The sequence below is a fragment of the Elgaria multicarinata genome, chromosome 9 (genome assembly GCF_023053635.1).
Source record: "Elgaria multicarinata webbii isolate HBS135686 ecotype San Diego chromosome 9, rElgMul1.1.pri, whole genome shotgun sequence".
Lineage (NCBI taxonomy): Eukaryota > Metazoa > Chordata > Lepidosauria > Squamata > Anguidae > Elgaria > Elgaria multicarinata.
In genome coordinates this window covers 30417080-30444014 of record NC_086179.1, presented here as the reverse complement: position 1 = coordinate 30444014, position 26935 = coordinate 30417080, and the positions used below count along the sequence as shown (strand labels likewise).

Here is a 26935-nt window from a genome sequence, read left to right as displayed (position 1 = left end):
TGTGAGGGAAGAAACAATTGCCCCCCTGGGCACTAGTTCAAATTCAGTCTTGCAGGTTTCGCCGTGAGAGTTTGCGTCAAATTCAGAAGGAGTTCAGTCAATGTCTACCTTCGCATTATTTATATATGGCCTTTCCATATAGAATGTTCAAAGTAGTTTACATTTTTTAAAAAAACATACAAGTTTTTACACTAATAATGATTTTTAAAAAAGATCAAGTGGAAAGGCCACATGCACGTTCATGATGAAGGAAGGCATTTCCATGGGGAACATGCCATGGTTTGGATGATGGGTTGTCCCAATCTACCCATACCTGCTCCCTCGGGGAATCCTTTTCAGACAAGATGTTACATTTCCTTTCCACAGGCCATAGTGGGATTCCACTTAGTCTCACTCAGCAGTCTGTTCATCATCAGGAGGTGTACGGTACAGTGGGGCGATCCTCCCTCTCTCTCTCTTCCCACAGCGTCTTCATCTGTTTAGTTTCTTTGCATTGGAGCAACAGAATTGGAGGAGGAAAAATTCCCCAGCAGGAAACTGTTTCCCTGTTCCCCACATCTGTGGCAATGCAAGATAAATAGAATAACATTGTACAGCCTCTTGCTGCTTTCAGCTTAAAGGTTCTCCGCACCAGTTAGATCTGCTTTGCTCATGCCGATGTCTGCACAGCTGTCTGTCCGCCACCCTGCACCCTACTCCACAAACACTGTGGTGCCGGATAATGGAACTGGCCAATGCGCACACATCGAGTTTGCCATGCCTCCTCCAAGTGCACAGCTCTGGCCATCAGCTGAAACTCCCAAGCTGGATGAGAATAATGAGCATGAAATTAAGGTTACTGCAGTTCAGCGGTTGTTCAGTTTGCACCTGGATATTTAAATTCGTCTCTGGTTCCCATCAATAAGCTGCAGAAAGTGGAGAGTACATCAGGAAACAGTAAGATTGAGAGCCAAGTAAAGAGGGAAGGGGAAGAGGTCAGTTCTTTTCTGATGACATTCACAGGGCAAGAGTGGAATTCTCAGCTACTTTTGCTCTTGTCTGGATTCTGGTTATATAGACATTTCCTCTTTAGTTTCCTCTCTTAGGGCCAGTACCAAGTTTGAAAGGCCTCTGGGCAAGGAGCCCTCTGGACCTCCCCTTACACCTTCTTCCCATAGTAGCAGGGGCAGACATGCTTTTTTTAAAAAAAAAAACTAGTGTAGCAGGACATCAGCGCTCAGAAATAAAGCTGCAAGCCAGGCTGTAGCCATCCACCACTGTCATTTCCTCACCAGGTCCCAGAAACATTCTGGGGAAATAAAGACGGTGATCTTCTACAGCCCCACTAGAAGCTTTGCTGCTGAGCACTACTGCACTAGTAAAAAGAAAGGAAAGAAAAGGGGATACTGGCAACCAGTGTCAGCACCAGTGGGCCATCACCAGTTGCCCCACCATGCTAGGGTCTGATGCCAGGCCTCCAAAGATGCCATGGTTGTCTTTCAACCATTCAGAGAGCTGTTATCTATGTTACCGTCTGGCTCAGACATGGCTGTTGAAGCATAGAGTAAACCGGCTGACTCACACTTGTCCTCCCCGCTTCCACCACCACAAGTGTAGCGTAAGGCGTAATGTCAGACCTACATGTATAGACCTTGCTTACGGAACCCATTCAATCTACTTTGGGTGAAGCATATCACATGGGCAGGGTGTATGCACATACAGGTGTACATCTGTGGCCTCCATGTTGGACTATGATGCCACAAGGCCATGTGCGAACCAGCCCTCAGAGGTTGATTATAGTCTCTGAAAGTTAAGTGGAATTAACTCTGCTTCCATTCTATGTATGTACTTTTTGCACAAATGACATCAGAAACACCTTTAGTTCTGCAGTACATCATCCCTGGATGTTATTAATTCAATTTAGAAAGCTATTCTTTGAATGTGTGTAATCCACATGTGTAAAGACTAGTGGTAGTCAGCTCATTGGTCGAAAGTCTCCCATTTGTAAAGCTTTTGTAGTTAGCCTGAATCAATATAGTATGAATTCACTATTACATTTGGAATTGATTGTGAGCATCAGAGCATGTGCAATAAAATAGTACACAGATTTCACACACACACACACACACACACACAGAGAGAGAGAGAGAGAGAGAGAGAGAAAGAGAGAGAGAGAGAGAGAGAGAGAGAGAGAGAGAGAGAGAGAGCAAGCTTTCTGTCATCCTTCCATCTTGACCCCCCCCCCACAAAACTTAGTTGAAGCAGTCTCATTAGCTGCTTCCCTCATCGTTGCTGTCGGCCCTGTTGCTCTAGCACTTAGGAGAGTCCTCTATGCGTCCATCCTCATTCTGATGATCAGGAATGGCAAGTAAACATGACAACACAAGCCATGTAAAAACAATGAATCAGAAAGGGGGTCATAACATGTGACACATGACATCATGTCACATTATGCAATTCAAACTCCAGCTCCCAAGATTCACCTCAATACTGTGCACATGCAAAAACTCATATACACAGAATGAGATTTTGTATTAAAGGAAAGCTCTCGTCCGAGTTCACATGGATGAATCCGTTACTTTTCGAACAAATCGCAAATTCACTCAGGGTAAATTCACCTGTCACTAGTAAAGACCAGCACACCAATGACTTGTGGACAGCTTCAACTGCCACCCAGGATGTTGCAGGTCTCTCTTTCATATTTATTTATTTATTTATTTGTTTATTACATTTATATACCGCCCCACAGCCGGAGCTCTCTGGGCGGTTTACAACAATTAAAAACGGTAAACATTAAAAAGTATACAAAATTTAAAAACCATCAAAAACATAACAACAGTATAAAAACAGTATCCATTTAAAAACAACAATTCTAGGTCCATTAAAAACAAACTTAACGTTGTTAGAGGCTGTTAAAATGCCTGGGAGAAGAGAAAAGTCTTGACCTGGCGCCAAAAAGATAATAATGTTATGTTATCTTTCATGTTTTTGCTCCACCACCCCAAGTTTCTTTCTTGCCTTGGGCTGCTAGCATTTTGCTAGGCTCTGGTGAGTTAGAGCATACAACATTCTTTCTAGAAAGGAAACTGAATAGCAGAAAAATAAGAAGGGGAAGGCATGACAGAGAGAACCCGGAACCAGCAGGCAGAACTGCAGCACCAGCTGACTCTCCCTTCTGATATTTCATTGTATTTAAATGAACCCCGGACTGGATAGGCCTCCAAACGGAGAATGCCTTCAAACAGAGCGGCCTTCCCCAACCTGGTGTCCTCCAGATGTGTTGGACTGCAACACCTCCTGTGGCTGGCTGAGGGATTATGGGAGTTGCAGTCCAGCACATCTGGAGGACACCAGGTTGGGGAATGCTGAAATAAAAGATTGGCCTCTGTATAGCAGAACACATTGCCACCCTACAAGGCAACTTTTCTATGGTGGCTTCAGTTTTCTGGCTTATTTCTTCATGAAACGGAATGAAGATGAAAAACACTTTTGTAGTATTGTGAAAAATATATAAATACTTCAGGGGAAATGCAGGACTAAAAACTTGTTTAATCCTTGTGAGGCAGGAGACACCCATGCCGTGTTTCTCGTGCTGTTTTTTTCCATTGTTTCTGAGGCTACACAACACTTCTGTGACTGGAATGTTCTCAGTGAGATCTTTCCTCAGTAGATTGCTATCTGCAAGTGTGTGGGGTTTTTTTTTTCCCTGAAGCAAAAATGTCCCAGAGTGAAAGAGGCCCAGAGACCAGAACTATCTCACCCTCAGTAAATAGTAGTAGGCGAACAGATTGGATTGTGATGTTTGTGTGTTTGGATACCACTTGGGATATATTTTAGACACGGCATGTCTAGGCTGTTGTACTATTTCATAATCACTTTGTACCACAGTTCTAACAAATGAGGCTACTGGTCTGCACCAGAAACATTAAGCAAAAATGTGTAGGACCTGTGCCCCTGTTGGACCCATAGCTATGACCAGCATTCCGTTTCTTTAGATGTGAAGAGGCTCAATATTTTCTGATAGTCTCATCCTCTAGGATAGAAGTGCCTTCCCATAATACAGATTGGTAAAGGGAAGACTCTGCACATGGTCATGAACACTATCTTCTTGATTTTTGCATCACATCTTCCAGGCCTAAACCATGGTATGGTGAAATTCTGGCAGAGAAAACTGGGTACCACTTTTGGATTTTATTGCAGAGATGTCAATATCTCTGTGTCCCTGTATTAGCTATAGTCCTGGTGGCACTCACCACCTGAGTTTGCTATTAGAAGGAAAGAATGAACACTTATCAGACTGAAACAACAAATGTCAAGGAATCCATTAGATCATTGCTGGAAATGTGGCACATCAAGGGCAGATTTATCCACTCTTGATGAACTTACAACAAGTGTTTACTTAAAACTGATATTAAAAGATATTCAAGACATGATTGGTTATTTTATTAATTGCTAGTTTGTTTCATTGTATGAGCCCTTAGTAAGAGCACTGCAATGGAAACTCCATGCACAAAGGCAATTTTACCTCTGAATCCTAGATCTTGGAGACAAACCACAGGAGACCACCACCTCCATGCCCTCACCTTCACAGATATCTACTACTGAGAGCAGAATGCTGTAGTAAGTTGACCTTTGTCAGATCCAGCAAGGCGGTTTTCATGTAATATTTCTACTTGGTTATTTGAAAGATACGGGAGGAATCTAATACAGAACAGATGACGAATTTATTGACTATTGCAAGGATGGAAATAGCAATGAAATGGAAATGTTCTGAAGTGCCAAGAATGTATGGTGGGATATTAAGAATTTGGCAGGTAGCTGAATTAGTCAAAGCGACAAATATAGTAAGGGCACATGAAGGACAAAAAGCCCTGATCATTTCCCCAAGGAATGTACTTTATTTATCCAGTTTTGGAACGTTCATCCAGGAAAGCAAACTGGAACAGAAAATTTATTGTCAGTCTTGTACTTGATCCATATGAGAAGGATATGAAAGTAATAAGTAAAAAAAGAACACATTTTGTGCAAAGCAATCTGACAGAGAGGTGAAATGGTTCTGCCAGTGTAGTGTAGTGTTTAGTGTTGGACCAGGACTCAAAAGATCTGGGTCCTAGTGTGGGTTGAACTGGGACTCAGGAGATCCACTCAGCCACGAAGCTCACTAGGTGACTTTGGGCCAGTCGCTGACCACCAGCCTAATCTACCTCACAGGGTTGTTGCGAGGATAAAATGGAGAGGAGGAGGACCATATAAGCCGACTTGCAAGAGGGAAAAGGGTGGGATGGAAATGCAAGCATCATCATAAAAATATTAATATTTAGCATCTAAATTTCTATAAAGGAAAGGAGGATGGACTGAAAGACTCACAATGTGGCTAGTGTGCAGACTTAAACTGTAAAGATTGTGAGACTGTACAGTAGAAGGAATTTGCTGCTTACGTAGGACAGACGCTAAGGTAGAAATCTTAATTTACAATTTCCATGCTTTTAGGTGTGTGAATGAATGTGTAAGTACCTTAAACCTTGGTGCAATGCGCTTAGGTCATGGCTAGACGAGGGGGTGAAAGGGCAAAGATCTCACGATTTTATGATTGCGAGATTGTCACCCTTGTTTACACATGGCGCGCAACATTGTGGCCTCCATTTTGTTTTAGTTTTTAAAGGAGAATGAGCGCATGAGTGCAAACTGGTGAGGTTTTTTTAAAAAAATAATAATTTCCCTGCTTCCCCCCACCCCACCCCACCCCTGATGGGCACAGAGCTCCTGCCCAGGTCCTGGTTACTCTTGAGGAGCCGGGACAAACCACAATGGTGGCCACACTTTCCACAGTCTCGGGATCATCATGAGACTGCGGAAAAAACATGAAAAAAAGGGTAGGGCAATATCCCAGGGAAAAGGAGGGATCATCCCTCCCTGTTCCTGGGATGCCCTGTGCATCATGTGGACACACAGGCACGCTCCCGGGACAATACCTAGGATATCACCCTGTCTAGCTGTGGCCTTAGTCTGATATATATATTACTGGGTTGGTAAGCTGATACCTGGGGCGGGGCGATAACAAATGCTCCCCTGGGGTTGTAGATCGCTGCTGTTTGCAGTGTGGGATACAGTCCTGCCCGCTTACCCGTTTTTGCCTTTGATATGGATGTTGGTGATCAAGCCTGCAATAGGTGAGTTTGGCTTTGATTTTTTTCCTTCCCGCTGATGGGTGGGGCTCAAACCTGCATCATCTGTTTCTCCTGTCCCCATGTTCTATAACATGAGCTACCTACATGTGCTCCTCTGAGAATGCATGTTGGCTTTTACTCTGTTGCTTGCCCTAATTCATCCCTGGCAAAACACTCCTTCTCTTCAGATAGTCGAGGGTACTGCTTCTCCAGCAAACTTAAATCCTTCCCTCAGAGGAGTCTGTGCCTTGTCCTAAGCAAGCTCTCTGGGAGCATCATCAGAGAAGTGTTTTATTGTATGCTCATTACTGGCCACTCACATTTTTTTTCGGGTCCTTTTGATGATGACGCTCCTTCTGGTCTTCTTTCCCCAACAAATAAGACCCCAGTAAATCTGGTTTGTTGTTTTTTGGGGGGAAACAAAACATGCCACCATTTCCTGCTCTGTGCGGGAAAAGCAGCACAATAAAAACACCCACTGAATGAGCCACGTGGTCATTGTTTACTTCCTCTTTCTTCCCCTGTGTGAAGAAAGAGAAAGTACTGCGGGGCAGAAGCGGGGGAAAGCAATGATAAGGAAACGTGATTTTTCCCCCTTCTGATGACGCTCTGGGTATACTACTCTCCTACTTGCAGTGTGTCTGAGGTATAAGGGCTTTTAAAGCCAAATGGACAAGTCTCTCCGAAGCCTCTCTGTTTCTGTCTGGGATGCATGAGCCTTTTGCAGCTCACTCTGGAAGGAGTCGAGCCTTTTCAAGCAATCTTCTTCTTCTTTTGAGTTTTAAAATATGTTTGTTGTTTATTCGTTCAGTCATTTCCGACTCTTCGTGACTTCATGGACCAGCCCACGCCAGAGCTTTCTGTCGGCTGTCATATACATACATGAATTTTCAAGCATTCCAGTCAGAGACTGGCAATGAAGATTGGGAAAGCCTGCCAAGTGTTTGCCACCATCACCACTACCTCTTTCCCTGGCCTGCCCCAAGGCCCTGAAACTTTCCTTGGAACAAGGCAGGGGAAGGGCGTGGATGTGGTAGGCACTCCCATGCCCTGGGGGAACATCATTTCCTGCTAGGGCCTTGCACTAACAGCCCCAGAATGCTTGTGGGGTACGGATGCTCTGTGCTTCATTTTCCACTGAGGCGGTGTCCACCTGAGGGTCCACTTCCCAATAGAAAAAATGCACAGAGCACCAGTTTCCCTCTGTAGATTCTTAGACCTTTCAGTTATAGTTCTGTGGGTTGCTGGGAGTCATTTTAGCTGCTTTGTAAATGTAGTTTGCAAATTGTTTTGAAGCTTTCAATTGTAAGTCTCCTTGGAGGCCATTTGTGGGCTGAAAGACAACTCAGAAATAACGTTATGAATAAATAAAATAAGTATAAAAGATGTACTTTTATGTCTAGGTCATCAGAAGCCCATATATCTTTTAGATATCCAGATAGAACTAGAAAATGATCTAATTGGGAGGTGACAACCAATCGTTTCTCTGATACATCTTAAAACTGATTTCCAATATGTAAATACTGGGACAATTTTTAAAAAATTGAACAAATTAGTACCCAGCATTCTACATCTCCAACATATATCATTTATACCATATATCAAATGTATTTTTTCATATTCAGTCTGGATAGGATGAAGTATCATTAAATCTTTATTTTATTTTTCTAAAACCATTCATGCACATTTTATCATGGCCCAGATCTACATCTTGTATCATCTCAATTCAATCCTATTATGGTAATTCTATATCCCTATATACGTCATAGCACACTCAATGACATCTATTGCAGCATTTTGGATAATACAGAATAAAAAGCAGAAAATAACATTAGAAAAGCGGTATAAACAATGCATAAAGTGCCCCAACAGTTACCAATGAACTTCAAAACCGATAAAAAGCACTAGTATATCTCTAGCCCGTAACGACATCCAACTTGCATGGGAAGTCATGGCACCAAGCACTCCAACCCTATGCATGTCTACTCAGAAGTAAGTCCTGTTACACTCAGTGGGATTTACTCCTAGATGAGCGTATACGGTTGCAGAATTAATCCCTTTTCTATTTCCCTTGATAGGCACTAGCGCTTTCTTTTGCCTGAGGAAGAGCAAAGGGATAATATGAAAGGAGAAACAGATGTATTGCTATCCTGTATGCGAAGCGGCTTGTTCACATTTGTCTCATTTAGGCTTGTGAGGTGAAGTATTGCCTCAAGATGAAATCAGCTCTGCCTCCCTCCCCACCCCCCACTTTTCCCTGGCCTTTTACTTTCCTGTTAAAGGAGGGGATTCCCTCCTCCCGCGCCAGAGACAGGAAGGACTGATTGAGTGGGCTTAAACAGACCACAGCCTCTGCGCAACCTCAGACATGCCCAAGGAAAGAAGGAGACCTGTGTGCTATTCCCATAAGAATGTTTCTACTTCCTGCTGCTCACTGTTCTCAGCCCCATTCCTCTTCAATGTGCAAACATATTATTGAAGAAGGAAAATAATGACTCTAATTAAGGAGGCCGTGGTGCTGGTGGAGGTTGGGGAGGGGAAGAGTGTTTGTAAATGCTTTCACAAGGCTCACGTTCTTTAAGAATGGAAGACATTGGGGGCCTTCCAGATGTTCCATGTCCCGAATCGCAATTATTTAATAGGCCCAGCACGTATTTTCTAAGGTTGCTTACAGACACAGGGTACTGAAACTCTCAGGTGCACTGGGTCAGTGAGTTTGTCAGCTGCAAGTGAGTCCCCACAGAGACCAGTGGAGGCTGGTGGCTCCAATGTCAATGAGGGCGGTACTACTCCTTTCCACCCAATTCCAAGGAAACGGTTTCTGTGCTAAACCGGCGTCTGTTGGCTGTAATGGACTGGATGAGGGCAAACAAATTGAAGCTTCCAGACAAGACAGAGGTGCTCCTGGTCAATCGAAAGGCAGACCAGGGAATAGGGATTCAGCTTGTGCTGGATGGAGTTACACTCCCCCAGAAGGCACAGGTCTGCAGCTTAGGTGTACTTCTGGATACAGCCCTGAGCCTGGATGCCCAGAGATAAATCTACACCAAGCAGGATATGACACTTTGAAAACATTTTTAAAACTCTCTGTGGAGTGTGTCCTGGGCCCCAATAGTTATCACTACTGTTTTAAACCATTTTAAAACAGTAGTGTAGATCCTGCCCAGGTTTCAGCGGTGGCTAGGAGTGCATTTGCTCAGTCAAAGCTAGTGTGCCAGCTGCGCCCATTCCTAGAGATGTCGGGCCTGGCCACAGTGACACCTGCCTTAGTTACATCCCAATTGGATTACTGCAATGTGTTCTACATGGGGCTGCCTTTAAAGAGCGCTCAGAAACTTCAGCTGGTTCAAAGAGCTGCAGCCAGATTGCTGACTGGAGCTGGTTACAGGGAGCACACAACTCCCCTGTTAAAACAGCTCAACTGGCTTCCAGTTTGTTTCCAGGCACAATTCAAAGTGTTGGTTATGACGTATAAAGCCCTATATGGCTCACGTCCAGGTTATCTGAAAGATTGTATTCTCCCTTACGAGCCTGCCCGTGCTTTAAGATCTTCAGGGGAAGTCCTTCTCTCAGTCAATTGTTCTCTCACCTTCAATTCTTAGGAATGTCTGTCCGTAGCCAAAGTTTTAGCAGCAGAGTTAATAGAATATTCCCCTCCCTGACACTCCTCATATCCTTTGGCATTTAAAAGGATTTTTTTTAAATGCTATGCGTTAGGGTAATTGTCCTCTTCTTCTCCATGCTTTTTAAATCAGCTTATTCTGGACGTCATCTCACTGAAAAATAAGACGCTATGGCCCTGCCTTGATGGCACTGCGTTGCCACCGCTTTCCTGCTAAACCCTGTGGTTTCACCGCTGGGGGGTGTCAGCGGGTAATCCCAATGGCTGGAGGCAGTGCAGGTTTTCCAGTAGCCATTTGGATCACTGGGCCTGCCCCCTGCCCTCTGCCTGGCTTCTGGTGACCAATCAGGGGTCACCATCTGCCCTGGAAAGCAGATGGCCTTGATGCCAGAGTGAGGTCAGACACCAGAAAGGCCTTTGTGACCTCACTTCAGTGGTAAAAGTTGGGGTAAGTACCCAACTTTCTAAATATGCAGCTTTGCGGGAAAGCCCTGTGGTAGCTGCGCATTGGTGGCTGCGTTGTATAACCTACGCAGTGCTGATTTGCAGCCACCGCAGGGCTTAGAAGAGGTATAGACCGCCCCTAGGCTGTATCCAATGTTAGTCTAACTTAAGTATCATTTATTTCAACTGGTCTGCTCTAAGTAGAATAATATTGGATGCAACCCATAATGGAGAGAGAGGGAGCAAGTATATAGGATGGGGAGGGGGGGAATCAGTTCCTCTTCTCATCACTTCACCCACTTAAATAAAGCGATACCCTTTCTTTTGGGGGGAAATTGACAAGTTTCCACCATGTTGCACAATGTCCATGTGAAGAAATGATCCATTTTCTCTGCTCTCCGTACCGCCTTTAAAAAACGATTTCTGTATTTAGACAGGTGGCAGCTGGGGATTTATTGGCCAAACTTGAGATTGCATGGGCAGCTCTTTGAATATATGATTTCTTTGCCGTTCCCTCTACTCGTCTGGATTTGTTTTTACAATTCTCATGGCTGAAATGCTGACAAAATGAAAAAGGTGGGGTGGGGTGGACTTGTTTTAAATAGGCTTTTATAGTGAACCTGAACTGTGTCTTGTTTTACCATAGGGAAAGGTGCTTGAGTCATGTAAAAGCTGATTTGAATGACACAATCTTGGAAAGTCAGAGGGGAAAGTTTAAAAGCTCTGTGTCTAGCCGAGACCCCACCAACCACTACAATAGCATGCTCTAACCAAACCAAGTATTATGAACAGAGGCCTGTGGTCTGTGGTTTATTTCTTCCAGAATGCAAGAGACAACCCATGTTATGCTCTAGCTTTTCCAACTGCAATTATAGGAACAAGAGTCCATGTGCTGGGTGGGTGTTTAAAGACTTGTTCACACTTGTGGCTTACCACAGAACAAAGGGACCACCATCCAGCAGGGACATTAGTAATGTGTGCGATGTCAAGAGATTTACATCTCAATAAACAAGGGCCATGCTAACTTCCTGTCAGTGGTTAAGTCCTCAAAAGGGAAGTACCAGAGCCCAGGTCTCCCAAGTAGCTCTGCTGTCAACCCACCAGGAAGCCCAGCCTCTAAACCCATATGTAGGCAGGACTTACCCAAGTCATCTTGCTGATCAAAGCAGATGCCTCTGTGGATCCAAGACTTGTGTTCCAGCATTCCTATACCCTCTGCTGTCCCTATTTACTAAGGAGACTCCTAACTTCCCAGGCCTTCTTCCTTGTAAATCACAGTTTCTGTTTTGTCCCTAATTTTGCCTTGGTAAATCACTGGGCAGGTTCACATGATCAGCAGTCGGAAGGATTGAGGGGAAACATGATAGCACTCTTCAAATACTTAAAAGGTTGTCACATAGAGGAGGGCCAGGATCTCTTCTCGGTCATCCCAGAGTGCAGGACATGGAATAACGGGCTCAAGTTACAGGAAACCAGATTCCAGCTGGACATCAGGAAAAACTTCCTGACTGTTAGAGCAGTACAACAATGGAACCAGTTACCTAGGGAGGTTGTGGGCTCTCACACACTACAGGCATTCAAGAGGCAGCCGGACAACCATCTGTCAGGGATGCTTTAGGGTGGATGCTTTCAGGTGGATTCCTGCATTGAGCAGGGGGTTGGACTCGATGGCCTTATTATTATTATTATTATTATTATTATTATTATTATTATTATTTATATAGCACCATCAATGTACATGGTGCTGTACACCTTATAGGCCCCTTCCAACTCTACTATTCTATGATTCTAAATAATCCATGGTGGCTTGCAGTGCATACTGGCTGCCATTGTGAATATTCAAGCCACATCTGGAAGGCACCAGATTAGGGGTGTCTGCCCTACATATTTAGGGCTTGCCGTGCCATGCACTGAGTGGCAACCTCACAATAAGACGACTGTAACATGCTCTTTGTGAGCTACCCTTGTGCGTGGTTCACAAGCTTCAGCTAGTGAAGAACGCAAGAGATAGGGTGCTCACTGGGACACCTGGCTATGCTCATATTACACCTGCGCTAAAAGAAGTGCACTGGCTGCCTATTAGCTACCAAACCACATTCAAGGTTATGTTATTATCCTGTAAAGCCCTAAACAACTTGGGACCAGGTTACCTAACAGGCCATCTTCCCTTATATACACCCAGATGACATTTACAAACTTCAGAGGAGGTCTTGCTGGTCATCCTGAAACAAACAGAACGTCACCACGAAGGACCTCAAGGCCGGGCCTTCTGTGTAGCGGCACCCACCCTCTGGAAAACCCTCCCTCACGCGGCTTAGGGGATGAAAAATGTAACATCCTTTGAACGCCTCCTGAAAACATATTTTTTTCACGCAGGGTTTCCCTGGTCTGTAACTTATCTTGCTTTTATATGGTACTATTTTTTAACTTTTAGAGTTTATATTCTGATGTGACTTGTTGCATTTATGGTTTTTATTGTGAATTGCCCAGAGAGATTCAGCTATTGGGCAGTATAAAAATGTATTAAATACATAAATAAATGCAGAAAGGTAAGGCAATTTGCTTCAGGTGGCATCATAAAGGTATGGGATAGACGACAGCAGGAATTATTGCCTGAGTTGTTCAGTCCAGATATAGTGCGGGAGGAGGAGGCCATCTGAGCTCGATTTCAGGCAGCAACTCTGCTTGGGCCTGAGAATTGGGAAAACCCTCCCCCACCCAAACCCCCCACCCCCACCCCTATATTCAAATTACAAAGTGTTTTTGCATAACTGAGGTTTGAGGATTCTACTGTATTGCTGTTGTTGCGTAGACAGCAGCGCATTCATCTCTGAAGTGACAGTCTCATTTCTTAATTAACAAGCCCACTGCTCTGCGTCTGTGTGATCAATGCCGGCAATTTAGAAAATTCGAATGATTTCATCCAGTTTGTTTTCCTGTTTCTCTTAAGAAAGCAAATCTTAACAAAACAAATACTCTGAAGTTCACTGGTTTATTTTGTCCATGATTTCAGTACAAACATGTTTATTCTGGTTAAACTCTTGCAAGGCCCTCTCTTAATTATATTCAACACCCTCTCAGGAGAGTTGTGACTGAGGTTATATAAATACACACTTCCAGCAATCTCAGTTCCACTCTTCTGGTTGTCGTACCCGTTGCTGCTAGTATATGGCCAAACAATGACTCAGGCTGAAATCCTATCCACATTTATTTGAGAGTTAGGCCTGCTGAACACATTTGGACTTACTTCTGAGGAAATATGTGTAGGATCAAACTGTTACAGACCAGAAAGATTGCCTTCTTCTGTATATAACTAGCCAGACAGTAAGATCCTCTTCAGAGCCCCTGGTCCATGGGTTGTATCCAATTCCATGGTTGAATCCAACTCTATGGGTTGTATCCAACATTCTCCACTACCATTTCAGTAGTGGAATGGTTTCCCCCTTCCCTTGTTCCCCTATCTCTTCTAGAGGGTTGGGGGATCCTCCAGAGCAGATTTGGGGGGTTGCAAGGGGGAAAGGGAGATGGACCCTATTGCACAGAACTGCTGGTTCACCTCCACAGCAATGGATGTCGTTCCAAGTCTCCTCACCGAGTGAAGTGAGGCAGACAAGGACAGATACTTCTTGGTAGCGGCACCCCAGCTATGGAATTGCCTCCACAGAGAGGCTCACCTGGTGCCTTATGCCCTTTTCAACACCTGCTGAAGGCTTTTTTTTATTCCCCCAGGCTTTTAAGCTCTTGATGTTTTTGAATATATTTTTAATATGAGCTGATAACTCAAGTGAGAATTGCTTCTCCTTGGACTATTACGGTTGAAAAGGTACCACCCAGAGACCTTATCAATGATTTATTCTTACTCTGTGTTCTGCCCCAACTGGGCATTGTGTTGTTTATCATGTCACCCCTGGGCAGGATCTACACTACTGCTTATAACGGTTTATAATGGTTATGACAACTGTTCAGGCCCAGGACACATAACAAATACTGTTTTCATGCCGTTTTTAAAGTGTTATATCCTGCATGGTGTAGATCGGCCCCTGGGCTGCTTTCGTTTTCTCCATATAGATCTGTCAGCAACTGATCAAGCTTTATTATCGGCTATCATCTATTGATGGGTTGTTCGTAGGGAGAACTTTTAGAGCGTCATCACATGGGGGGGAAATTGCATTTCCTTACCATCGCTTCTCCATCCCACTTTGTCCCTCATTACTTCCTCTTTCTTCCCAGAGGGAAAAGAAGAAGTAAACAAAGACCACACGGCCCGTTCAGGGGACATTTTTATCACACCGCTTTTCCTGCACACAGCAGGAGTTCACAGCACATTCCACTTTTTCTTTCTTTTTCTTTTTTTAAAAAACAAATTAAAAGGGGTTTATTTTGCGATGGAAAAACAAGTAGAAGGAGCAGGAAGTGAGCGGGAAGCAGACATCATCATCTAAATGACACACACACATGCGTCAGTAGAGAGCGTGCAATAAAACACTCATCTGATGAACCTCCTGGGCCATAGCTAGACCTAAGGCTTATCCCAGGATCATCCCGGGTTCGTCCCTGCCTGAGCGCTGGATGCCTTGTGTGGCACTTAGATGAACAGGTTTGACCCCAGGACAATCCTGGGATAAGCCTTAGGTCTAGCTACAGCCTTAGTCCAGTTCAAACCAGTTTATTCTTCAGTACAAATAAGCCTCCTTGAGGCCTGGTTTTCTGTTACTGTCTTGAGTTGCAGGCTGGAAGGCCTAACCTTGCATTGTCTTTTCACCTCAGGTACACAATTTCTTTCATTTCAATCTGCTTCAACTTCCATTCAGCCTCCTGTTAAATATCTACATTTATTAGTTGCTTGTTTATTTGTACCCCTGCTGTCCAACCTTTCTTGATGTGAAACAAACATATAACAAAGAGCTTTACAGACAAACAAAGTACTGAAATGTGCTTATATATAGAATTGCCACAGATGCAGATAACAACCCTTATCTATATTTAGGTCATACCAGGTTCTTATCCTAAGAGAGATAATTGATACTTGGAAGAAGAACAATATTTTTAATCTGTTTTTAAAGCTAAACAAACAAAAGTTCTGGCTTACCAGCTAAAAATAGTAATTCATCAGTACATTGAAATCATAGTGCACCATGATTTGGTGCTTATACACTTTCCCGGCCAGTCTGGTGACCTATTTCCAAGAAAGCCAAGGCTCACATGGGTAGAAAAGTGAATACAAACAGATTCAGTTCATTCTTACACATGCCAAAAATCCTTCTTGGAAATTGCCGAAAACCCATTCCTCCATGGTCCAAGGGCTGTCTAGATGCGGGGAAAGGCCTTGGACCATGTTTCCTCACTAACATGTGATGCTCTGAATCACACTGAAAATACTATGGGTTGTATCCAATGTTAGGCCTAGATAAAGTAGACCCACTGAAATGAATGTGCCTTGAGTCAGACTAACACTAGATACAGGCCCATGTTTTCCTTGCTGCTGAGAACCCACAGTATGGGGCAGAAGTACAGTATATTAGCATGCACAACTATCCAACATGATGCTTTAGCATATAAAAAATAGTGTAACATTCCTAGAAAAAAAGCTCCATTTAGTATTTATCATCAATTTTAAGCTACATTTCCATGCCCACTTACCTGGAAATAAGTGTTCCAGTTACCTGGGCTAAACATGCATTGGCTTGCGCGGACTGTTGAATAGTGAAGTTTGAATGTAGTTTTCTGTGGAATAGTTGTAATTATAGAGAAAATTAATAGCTTTGTGAATGCTTGTTAATGTAATGAATCCCACATTACAACAGCGTCACTGGTTATTGGTCTATTTCTGGGCACAATTCAAATTATGACCCACAAAACCATGCTTCAGGTTAACTCAAGACCCTAGTCTCCCATATGAGCTTGCGAAGGTTTTAAGATCCTCAGAGAGGCCCATCTTTTTGTCTCACCAAACATGTGAGGCAAATTTGATGGGAGCTGGAGGCAGGGCCTTCTCAGTGGTTGCTCCGAGGCTCTGGAACTCCTTGCCAGGGGAGACCAATCTAACCCCATCTCGGATTACCTTCCTCGAGCAAACAAAAACATTTTTATTTAGACAGTTCTTTAGCCCATAAGTTGACTTGCGCTTAATCTACACCAAGCAGGATATTGCACTATGAAAGCGGCATGAAAGCGGTATATAAAAGGCAGGAGTCAGACCAAGCAGGATATAGCGCTATGACAGTGGTATATGGTATATGTCAATGGGCCCATACCACTATAAAGCAGCAGTGTGGCTCCTGCTTTTTATATATCACTTTCATAGTGCAATATCCTGCTTGGTGTAGATTAGGCCTTGTAAATATGTAGTCACTGGTTTTAACTGGTTGATGTTTTTTAATTGATTTTTTAAAAATGTTTTACCTACCTTTTAATGTCTTTTTTACTTCTTATTATATTGTTTTATTGTATTTTATTATATTGGATAATTGTTATCAGCCACCCTGAACACGGCTTTGTGAAAACGTGGGATACAAATTTAACAAACAAACAAAATTATGCAAGCCTGGTGAAATTGAGTTAAAGTTGCAAATAATCATAAGCTCTCCCACTGCCCTCATTAGGGAGAGAGAAAACGTGCTATAGTTTTACTAGCTGACAGTTCATGTGAGTTTTACAGAGGTTTAAATTAGTTCCCTGCAAGAGCTGACAGCCAGTCCTCCCCTGCTATACAACCATTATCAGGAGAATTAGGAACAATTTGTTTCTAATTACTTTAGGTGTTCTGAAAGAATTCTAGTATGTGAAAATTGTGTATAGTTCTCAGTTTAAAAGTTGTTTTAACACCTAGCCTGTGGGGAGGAAGAGACTGCAGACTTTATGTACTGTATAAGGTAAAACTACGCAGACATTTTAAAAAAGAACAGAATGTGAGCAAGCAAAACAAGTGGCCAAAAAGTTGCATTACCGATTTATTTTCAGAAGTTGCTTCTGTTGAGAAAACCAAGAAAGATCTTGCTTCCAAGCACCTGTCTTTAACCAGACATAGAAATCAATAAATCCCCAATCGGTTGATGCTGAACAGGAATTGCTGAATGGTAATGTGTCCAGCTGCCACATGCACAATGGGGTTTTCGGCAAGCATTTCTCAACAATGTAGGCTGAAAGGCAAAGCTTATGTGATGGCACGTTTATAAAATAGAGGTGGGGAGAGCAATCCTATGCACCCTAGACAGCATTGGGGTGGTACATAGTAGGCATGTGCTCCGCTCCTATTAGAAGCGCAGAAGCAGGAATTGGCCTGCTCCGCCTTGCCCAGAGGCGGAGTAGAAGCAGACTGTGGACCCCTAGAAGCAAGGCGAAGAGAAGCGACCATTTTTGGAGCGCTTCTCTTTCCGCGCAGCGCTCTGATCGCCATCTTGAAACATTTCGCCCATAGATAACTGGGTTGTTTTTGAAGCTATCGTTCTGAAAATTTTTGTGCTTAGACAGTCATGGATGGGGGTCATTTTGAGACTACTCTCACCTCTCTGCGTCGTGCAGGTCGCGTGCTATATTTTTTTTAAAATCGGGTAAACGAACATTACAAACAGGGACAGCGCGGGTCAAACGGCGGTTTTCGCCCATAGGATTGCATTGCGGAAAAGAATCGGGGATAACTGGGTTGTTTTTTAAGCTATCGTTCTGAAAATTCTTGTGCACAGAGAGTCGTGGATGAGGGTCATTTTGAGACTACTCTCACCTCTCTGCGTCGTGCGGGTCGCGCACTAGAATTTTTTAAAAATCGGGTCAACAAACAGGGACAGCGCGGTAAACCAGCAGTTTGGGGTTTTTTTTGGTTTTTTGTTTTGAAACGATGACAGGCACATTCAACTCCCAATCCTGATGAGAATTGATCACCTCATGAAGCATCCTCCAATCCCAGCGTTGGAGGGGGGGACTAAGGCAGAGGCACCCTCAGAGCTTTCTGCTTTGTGTCTCTTTGTGGGTTGGCGTTCGTGGAGGGAGGAATTAGTTATAGGTGCTGCTGCTGTGTTTGGACTTTGGAGATAGATTAGGATTTAGCTTGGCGTGTGTGTGTGTGTTTGTTTGCTTCTTTCTGACTTTTAGCTTAGTTTGCTCTGTGTTTTTCCCTTTGATTTAATATAAACTTTATTTTTAAACTTTGGAGTGTGTGTTTGGTTGGTTGGTTGGTTGGTTGTCCCCCCCCTCCCCTCTCTTAAAGCCTGACTGTGTTTCATCTTCCTTCCTTCTATATACCAAAAAATACCAAAAAAAAAACCAAAAAAAAAATATTCGCTATTTCTTCTCTCTGTTACTTGGACTCTGTGTGTGACCGTGTGATTGTGTGAGCATGCTGTGTGTGCAGTGCACTGTTTGTGAAGTGCAACAGCCACTGATTGAGCATTTCAAATCCTGTTTGGGCAAAGCATACACACACTTCTTGTCCCATTTCCCTACTTATAGTATTAGTAATATTCTTATACATATTATTATTAGTATTAGTATTATATTCTTATACATAATATTATAATTAGTATTAGGGTGGCATCTGGGAGGGTGCCTGCTTCAATTTTTTTTATCTGTCAAACCGTCGGAGAACAGCCCATGTCTGCAAATGGGGTGTCCGATTTTCATAAATTCCCCAAAAATCAGGGGATGATGGGATTGCCTTGAAACTTGGCGTCCATGTGGACACATGGATAAGCTATCATGGTGCTGAGTTTGAGGTTTCTAACATGCAAATTGACGTAGTTGTAGAATGGGACAATTTGGGGTGAGTTAAGCCGCGCCAAAAATCAGGGGATGATGGGACTGCCTTGAGTCTGGGCGTCCATATGGACACATGGATAAGCTGTCATGGTGGTGAGTTTGAGGTTTCTAACGTGCAAATTGACGGAGCTATCCCAAGGGGTCTGAATGGGGTGCCTGATTTTCAAAAATTCCCCAAAAATCAGGGGACGATGGGATTGCCTTGAAACTTGGCGTCCATGTGGACACATGGATAAGCTATCATAGTGCCGAGTTTGAGGTTTCTAACGTGCAAATTGATGGAGCTATCGAAAGGGGTGTGAATTAGGGTTATGGGTGGTGCGTTAGAGGTTAGAGCCGCGCCAAAAAACGGGGGATGATGGGACTGCCTTGAGTCTGGGCATGCGTGTGTGTCCCTGGATAAGCTCTCATGGTGGTGAGTTTGAGATTTTTAGCGTGCAAATTGACGGAGCTATGGAAAGGGGTGTGAATGGGGTGCCCGATTTTCAAAAATTCCCCAAAAATCAGGGGATGATGGGATTCCCTTGAAACTTGGCATGCATGTGTATACCCCCATGAGGTGTCATGGTGCCAAACATGAGGTTTCTAACTTGAACAGAAAAAAAGTTGTTTACTTTTTTAGCTTTCAATGCAAGCCTATGGGGGGGGGAAACGGAGCTCCGATCCGGATCTGGAGCTCTGAGCGGAGCGGAGCAGACATGGGCGGAGCGGGGGCGAGGCGAAGCGGCCCGATCCAAAGATCGCGGATCTGAAAGTGAAGCGGAGCGGGGGGCCCGTGCACACCCCTAGTACATAGGATAGTTTGGATTACTGGATCGAGGTGGAGACAGCTCTCTGTCATCGGACCCAAGAGTCCAAGTTCCCCACTCCCCCTTGCAGCCGGCATGGAGAGAACCATGCTGTCTGACTCTCCAAGGTCGCAAAAGTGATCTCGGAGGGAAGGAAAGGGGGTGGTCCTGTGGGCTGGGAGGGAAGTGGGATGTGTAAGCGGGGATACGAGCTATCCCCAGACTCCTTTCCTTCCCCTCTGCAGAGCCTTAACTAGACAGGCAAAAATGCAGAGTGGCAGTTCGCTTTCACACTCCTCCTGTTCTGCATGGGAAGCCCATCAGACTTTGAGTGCTGAGGCTGATGGGAATCATTATAGGATCGCACCCTAAATTGGCTGTCACCTGTACATGCAAGCCCCAGTTCCTTCTGTTGTTTGAGCTCCTTTGATAGCATGGAATGTTCATGAACATTCTGACTTCCGAGAGTGGATGATCAGTTCTATAAAGTGCAGTGGGGACTCCACTAGGCTGAGGGGAAAACTTCACAAAGGGCTCTAGGACAGAATTTACTCTATTAGTTGCAAAGGGTGAAGAGAAAGTGTACGGGTAGGTTCATGTCGGGAGAGGCGTTCCATCAGGTATTGTGGTCCCAAGCCGTCTATATAGATGACCTGCCACCACTCTGGATCCACCCCTCGTCAAGATGTACCCCTGGTTGCTGGTTGCTGCATTTGGCATTGGGGGGGGGCATTATTAATGCATTGAAAAGCTTTCATGCATTTGTCTTTGGCCGACTTGTTAATATAAATTGATATTGTGTCTTAGTGGTTGATATTGCCTGTTTTGTAATTACTTTGAAATGTTATATTAGTATTACTGAACTGATTTGTTGGGGTTGTTTGTTACGAAATGCAGATATTACAATTGATATTTTTTTGTCCTCCAAAAATGGTTTGACTTGAATCCTCAACCAGAAAACGCAAATCTTCAGGAGCAGTGACTTCTTGACCAGTGAGTTCTTGACTCAGCTGGTGAAGAACTCACTGCTCCTGAAGATTTGCATTTTCTGGCTGGGAATTCAGTCAAACCATTTTTGGAGGACAAAAAAGCCTTTTTGAATCTGAGGAACATATTCAACCAATCCTCCTCTTTCCCCACCCGTAAGCATTGTGATGTTGTTGTGATATTCTGACTCTGATAAAGCATTTGAGGAACAGGTGGGGGGAAAGCCAGAGGCCTGTAATTGCTCAGTTATTGCAAACTATTTCTGCTCATTGCTCAGTTATTGTAAACTATTCAGTCATCATTCAGTTTATGTAAACTATTGTAGACAACATGTTTAGTTTCTTGCAAACTATTTATGCTCGGTTATTTTGAACAACTTGTTTAGTTTCTGTAAACTATTATTGTATTTTTACACTTGATAATTAATATGTTACATAAAATGTTTGTTTACCTCAGTTCTTTTGATATCATTTAATATTCTAGCAGTTGTGTGCTGTTGAGCATTATTCTATTTGGGCAATTCCAACTGCTGCCTTCTGTTTTGTTTAATATTAAAATTGATACATTGATGTGCATTCTTGTTTTTGTGTGGCTGTACTTGTGTAGTAAGCAGCTTTGGGCACATTGTGTGGAAAAGCAGCTCACAAATTAAAAGTGATGATGATGATGATGATGATGATGATGATGATGATGATGACGACATACCAGTTCTATAATGATTTCTTCTTCTATCTTTCAGCTCACAACTCCAGCTTTTCCTGTTGTCGTCAAGCTGGGACACGCTCATGCCGGGATGGGGAAGGTAAGGAATAGACAATATCGCTAGAATCTGTCTGCTCAGACATCATTGCGTTCAGAAAACTATCTCTGCCTTGTACGCTTTAGTAGGCAAGATCTGTGGGGCTGCCTTTGAAATGGACCAGAAACCTCCGTGGGTCCAAACTTGGACAGCAAGACTGTTAACTGGGACTGGCCAACATCATCATATTATGCCAGTGCTCTTTCATCTGCATTGGCTGCCAGTCCATTTCCGGGCCCAGTTCAAAGTGCTGGTACTAACCTTGGGGTCACGCTACCTGAAGGATCATCTCCTCCCATATACACCTGCCCAGATCCTAAGATCAGCTTCAGCAGTCCCAATCTGGGAGCCCCTGCTGAAGAAAGTGAGGCGGGTGGCTACCAGGAAGAGGGCCTTTTTTACTGCGGCACCCCAGCTGTGGAATGAACTTCCCAGAGAGCTTCACCTGGCATGTATGTTGTGCTCGCTTCAGTAGAACAATAATGTTTAATGTACAAAAATAAAATAAAGGTTAACAATGGTATTGCATTAAAAGTGCAACCTCATATTGCACAAAAATAAATATCTAACAGAAACAACGTGAAGTAAAAAGGCCAAACGCATTTCAACATCAGGTCTTCATCAGTGGCCAATGTGGGCTGCTGTATGCTCCCTGGAGACTTAATTCGGCTGACTTTATAATTTCCACAGTTATGTGGTAGAAGATGTCACTCCCATTTGAAAATAATGCAGGGCCTCAGCTTCTTCAAACCGCCTGGGTCATATTATTTGGGCCTTTTTTACGGTGTAATATGTCATGTGTTGTTGTTCATCTGAGGTTGTATTTACCTAATTTTTAGACCTGCTAAGGAACAGATGATTGTTATTATGTCCTGATATGTAAAATCATACAATTCCAAGAGGTTGTACTTTCTTTTTCACATGACTGTACATGCCAGGTGAAGCTCTTTGGGAAGTTCATTCCACAGCATTCCTGGCTTTTCCTCTTCAGTGAAGTCAGGCAGGCTTTCATTGTGGTTCAACTCCTTATTGTTGTTGTTGTTGTTGTTGTTGTTGTTATTGCTATTAATATTAATTAATACTGCTATTATTAACGTTATTATTTTGTTGTTGATTAATAATGGCTGTGATCACAATGCAGTCAATCAACTCTGAAGCAGGGATCAAAAAGCTTTACTCTTATCCTCCTAGCCTCCTAGTTATGGGATGCAAAAGAAAAGGCATCTCTCTGTGTTGCTCCCGCCTCACAGGGATGGTTTGCATTACTGGCTTTGAAACAATCCTTGGCTCACTTCCTTGTGCCCCCAGAAATGTCTGCTCCATGCCTGCCTTCCCGCCTCCGCCTGGGTGCTGTTATTTTGGGGTATCTGCTGGGACTGACTTCCCCATAAATCTATGGCATATCTCTGCCTGCCTCTCCGCCCGCCTGGTGCCTGGGAGCTGTACTACATGATGGGCTTTGTGGTTCAACCCCACAAGCCTCTGGCATGTTTGCTCCCAGTGCTGCCTGTCCTCCTCTGTGCCCGCCTTGCAGGGATGGTTTGTGTGTGTCTTGCTTTGACTCAGGGGATAAGTCCTTCCTGCGCTCACTTAGACTTTTTGAAGTTCCAAATACATTTTTCAAGTGTGGAAGAAGATTCATATTTAGGTTTATCTACTCCCCAATTCATGGCATGTTGGGATTTCCTTTGAAAAGGCCATAAAGAAAGAAAGCCCATTGAGCTGTTTGCAGCTTTAAAAATCCCTGAGATACTGGGGTGTCAGATTTTCAAAAATCCCTCCAAAATCAGGGGATGCTTGGATTTGCTTGAGGCTTGGCATGCATGTGTATACATGGATCAGCTGTCATGGTGCCTAATTTGAGGTTTCTAATGTGAAAATTGATGGAGTTCTAGCATGGGACTTGAATTGGGGTGAGTTAAAAGGGGAAAAACCCGCCAAAAGTCAGGGGATGATGGGATTTGCTTGAAACATGCTATGAATGTGGATCTAGATGGCATCTGTGAGGGTGCCTGCTTCACAGTTTTTATCCTTAAAAATGTCAGAGTAAATCCCATTTCTGAAAATGGGGTGTCAGATTTTCAAAAATCCCGCAAAAATCAGGGGAGGCCTGGATTTGCTTGAGACTTGGCATGCATGTGTATACATGGATCAGCTGTCATGGTGCCTAACTTGAGGTTTCTAATGTGAAAATTGCCAGGGGAGGCCTGGATTTGCTTGAGACTTGGCATGCATGTGTATACATGGATAAGCTATCATGGTGCCAAGTTTGAGGTTTCTAACATTAACAGAAAAAAACTTGTAGGAGTTTTTGGATTTCAATGCAAGTCTATGGGGGGGCGGGGAAGCGGAGCTCCGATCTGGATCTGGAGCTCTGCAGCGAAGCAGGTCCATGCACAACCCTAATAGGAATTAAGATGCTAAGTAGCAGACAGGTGCTGCTAATCAAATGCCCGTGATTAATTGATCGTCAGCAAGTATGACCACCTCTATAAAAGCCAAAGTTTTTCCAGTTTGCTGGTCTGGAGCATCCAGGTGTGTGTTAACACAATGCCAAGGAGGAAAGACATCAGCAGTGATCTTAGAGAAGCAATTGCTGCTGCCCATCAATCTGGGAAGGGTTATAAGGCCATTTCCAAACAATTTAAAGTCCATCATTCTACAGTGAGAAAGATGATTCAAAAGTGGAAAACATTCAAGACTGTTGCCAATCTTCCCAGGAGAGGATGTCCCAGCAAAATCACCCCAAGGTCAGACCATGGAATGCTCAGAGAAATTGCAAAAAACCCAAGAGTTACATCTCAGACTCTACAGGCCTCAGTGAGCATGTTAAATGTTAAAGTTCATGACAGTACAATTAGAAAAAGTCTGAACAAGTATGGTTTGTTTTGAAGGGTTGCCAGGAGAAAGCTTCTTCTCTCTAAAAAGAATGTGGCAGCACAGCTTAGGTTTGCAAAGTTGCATCTGAACAAACCACAAGACTTCTGGAACAATGTCCTTTGGACAGACGAGACCAAAGTAGAGATGTTTGGCCATAATGCACAGCGCCACGATTGGCAAAAACCAAACACAGCATATCAGCACAAACATCTCATACCAACTGTCAAGCATGGTGGTGGAGGGATGATGATTTGGGCTTGTTTTGCAGCCACAGGACCTGGGAACCTTGCAGTCATTGAGTCGACCATAAACTCCTCTGTATACCAAAGTATTCTAGAGTCAAATGTGAGGCCATCTGTCCAACAGCTAAAGCTTGGCCAAAATTGGGTCATGCAACAGGACAATGATCCCAAGCACACCAGCAAATCTACAACAGAATGGCTGAAAAAGAAACGAATCAAGGTGTTGCAATGGCCCAGTCAAAGTCCAGACCTCAACCCAATTGAAATGCTGTGGCGGGACCTTAAGAGAGCTGTGCATAAACAAATGCCCTCAAACCTCAATGAACTGAAGCAACGTTGTAAAGAAGAGTGGGCCAAAATTCCTCCACAACGATGTGAGAGACTGATAAAGTCATACAGAAAACGATTACTTCAAGTTATTGCTACTAAAGGTGGTTCTACAAGCTATTGGATCATAACGTGTACTTACTTTTTCACACATGGCTTCTCCATTTTGGCTTTATTTCTGTTAAATAAATCATGACACGGTGTAATATGTCATGTGTTGTTGTTCATCTGAGGTTGTATTTACCTAATTTTTAGACCTGCTAAGGAACAGATGATTGTTCTTATGTCCTGATATGTAAAATCATACAATTCCAAGAGGGTGTACTTTCTTTTTCACACGACTGTATGTTGTGCTCGCTTCAGTGCCAAGTGAAGCCCTTCTTAGTCTCCCAAGCATTTTAGTTTTGCAGTTTGTTTTTAGGTGGTACTCTATTTAAAATCTTTTGCTGCTAGCTTCTGTTTAGTTATTTCATTTTCATATTGATGATAAAACACAATATAAAAGTTTTAAAACTTTCACATTGTATTTTATCATCTGTGTTTTACAGTTTCATATGTTATGGTTTTCATTGTTGTGAACTGCCCAGAGAGCTTCAGCTATTGGGGCCGTATCATTTATTTATTTATTTTTAAAAAATCAATCAGAGGAGAGACTGCATGAAGGGGTTAGAAATGTGCTTGTCTTCAAGGCCAGTTCACAAAACTTGGGAAGCTGACCAAAGTGTAATTGCTTCGCTGCCAACCCAGGTTCTACCTTGTAACATGAGCAGATTTTTCCCCCTGTTCAGCTCTAGGATGAGCTCATGGAAACTTTTGGTGCTTCCAGATGAGGCATTCATTGTGCAATCGCTCCGCCTCATTCATGGAATTTTACAAGGGGCTCCAGATGACCAACTTCTTCCACCTGCCCATGATTTCCTCCTGCTTCTTCCACCCCTTTACTTTCCAAAAAAAAAAAATCCATCAAGGAGGGAAAGCTGAAATAGTTTCCCCAATGTCTTGGTCACACTAGACGCCACCTGTCTGGAAGCACCCTAAGAACAGCACAGTAGAAAATCCCTCTGCATTTGGTTTCATATTGAAGCAACTCACAGGCACAGGCCTGTAAAAAATCATTTATAATACAAAAACAGTAAGAAAAAATAAGAAAATGCAAACCGCATATTCAAGAATCTAAAATTACCGGTAATGTTTGTAAAGAAAGTTCAGATTCCACATTGAGGAGGAATCTGGAATTCATCTTATTCATGCCAGGCCAAGTGGTTTACAGGGGACCTGGGGGCTGCCTAGATGGCAGCCGGTTGCTGCGATAACAAAACCCTGCGCTTTTGCTGCTTTGGGGCGGCGGCTGTTCCCAATGCTGCAGCAAAGGCACAGGGTGGCCAGCGGCCAGCCCCACACTCTGCTTGGGGAGATGGTGACCAATCAGGGGTCACCATCCGCTCGGCCAGTCCTCCGCTGTGACTCTGGAGCGTGGATAGATGGTGGATGTGCCATACTCGCCTCACTCCGGAGAAAAAAGTCTGGGCAAGTCCCGACTTTTTTTCTAAACAGTCTTGCGGGAAAGCCCCATGATGGCTGCAAGGTGGTTGCTGCATCACATAATCGACACCGCGCAACCGCACACACATCCCGGAGCTTTCCACGCATATAGACAGCCCCCTGATCCCACATCATTTCATTCAGGCAGAGGTGATGGGAATCCATTAGCCAGGCCTGGTGGTCGGCCTGGGCAGGCCTCCTCCTCGCCCTCCCAGCTGGCTACATTGCCATCGCTACAGCCAAATTTGCAGGCTCCGCAGCAACGTATTTTAAAAGAAAAAAGGTCTACTTACATTTTCACTAGGAGTGATCTGAACCAATCAGACAATGCCTTCAGGGGAGCGATGCAGCCAAGGGGGGGCACAGGGCAGACCTTATGTTATTCCTGTGACCTCATTGAGTGAGTC

General features: G+C 43.7%; 1 protein-coding gene across 1 annotated transcript in view; it reads left to right on the top strand.

The window, feature by feature from the left end:
• SYN3 (synapsin III) overlaps positions 1–26935 on the top strand; it is a 229331-nt gene that overhangs the window by 157282 nt on the left and 45114 nt on the right. The window contains exon 6 of the mRNA XM_063133450.1: positions 21478–21540. Within this exon, the coding sequence (XP_062989520.1) occupies positions 21478–21540 (63 nt within the window). The remainder of the gene's footprint in view (positions 1–21477; positions 21541–26935) is intronic.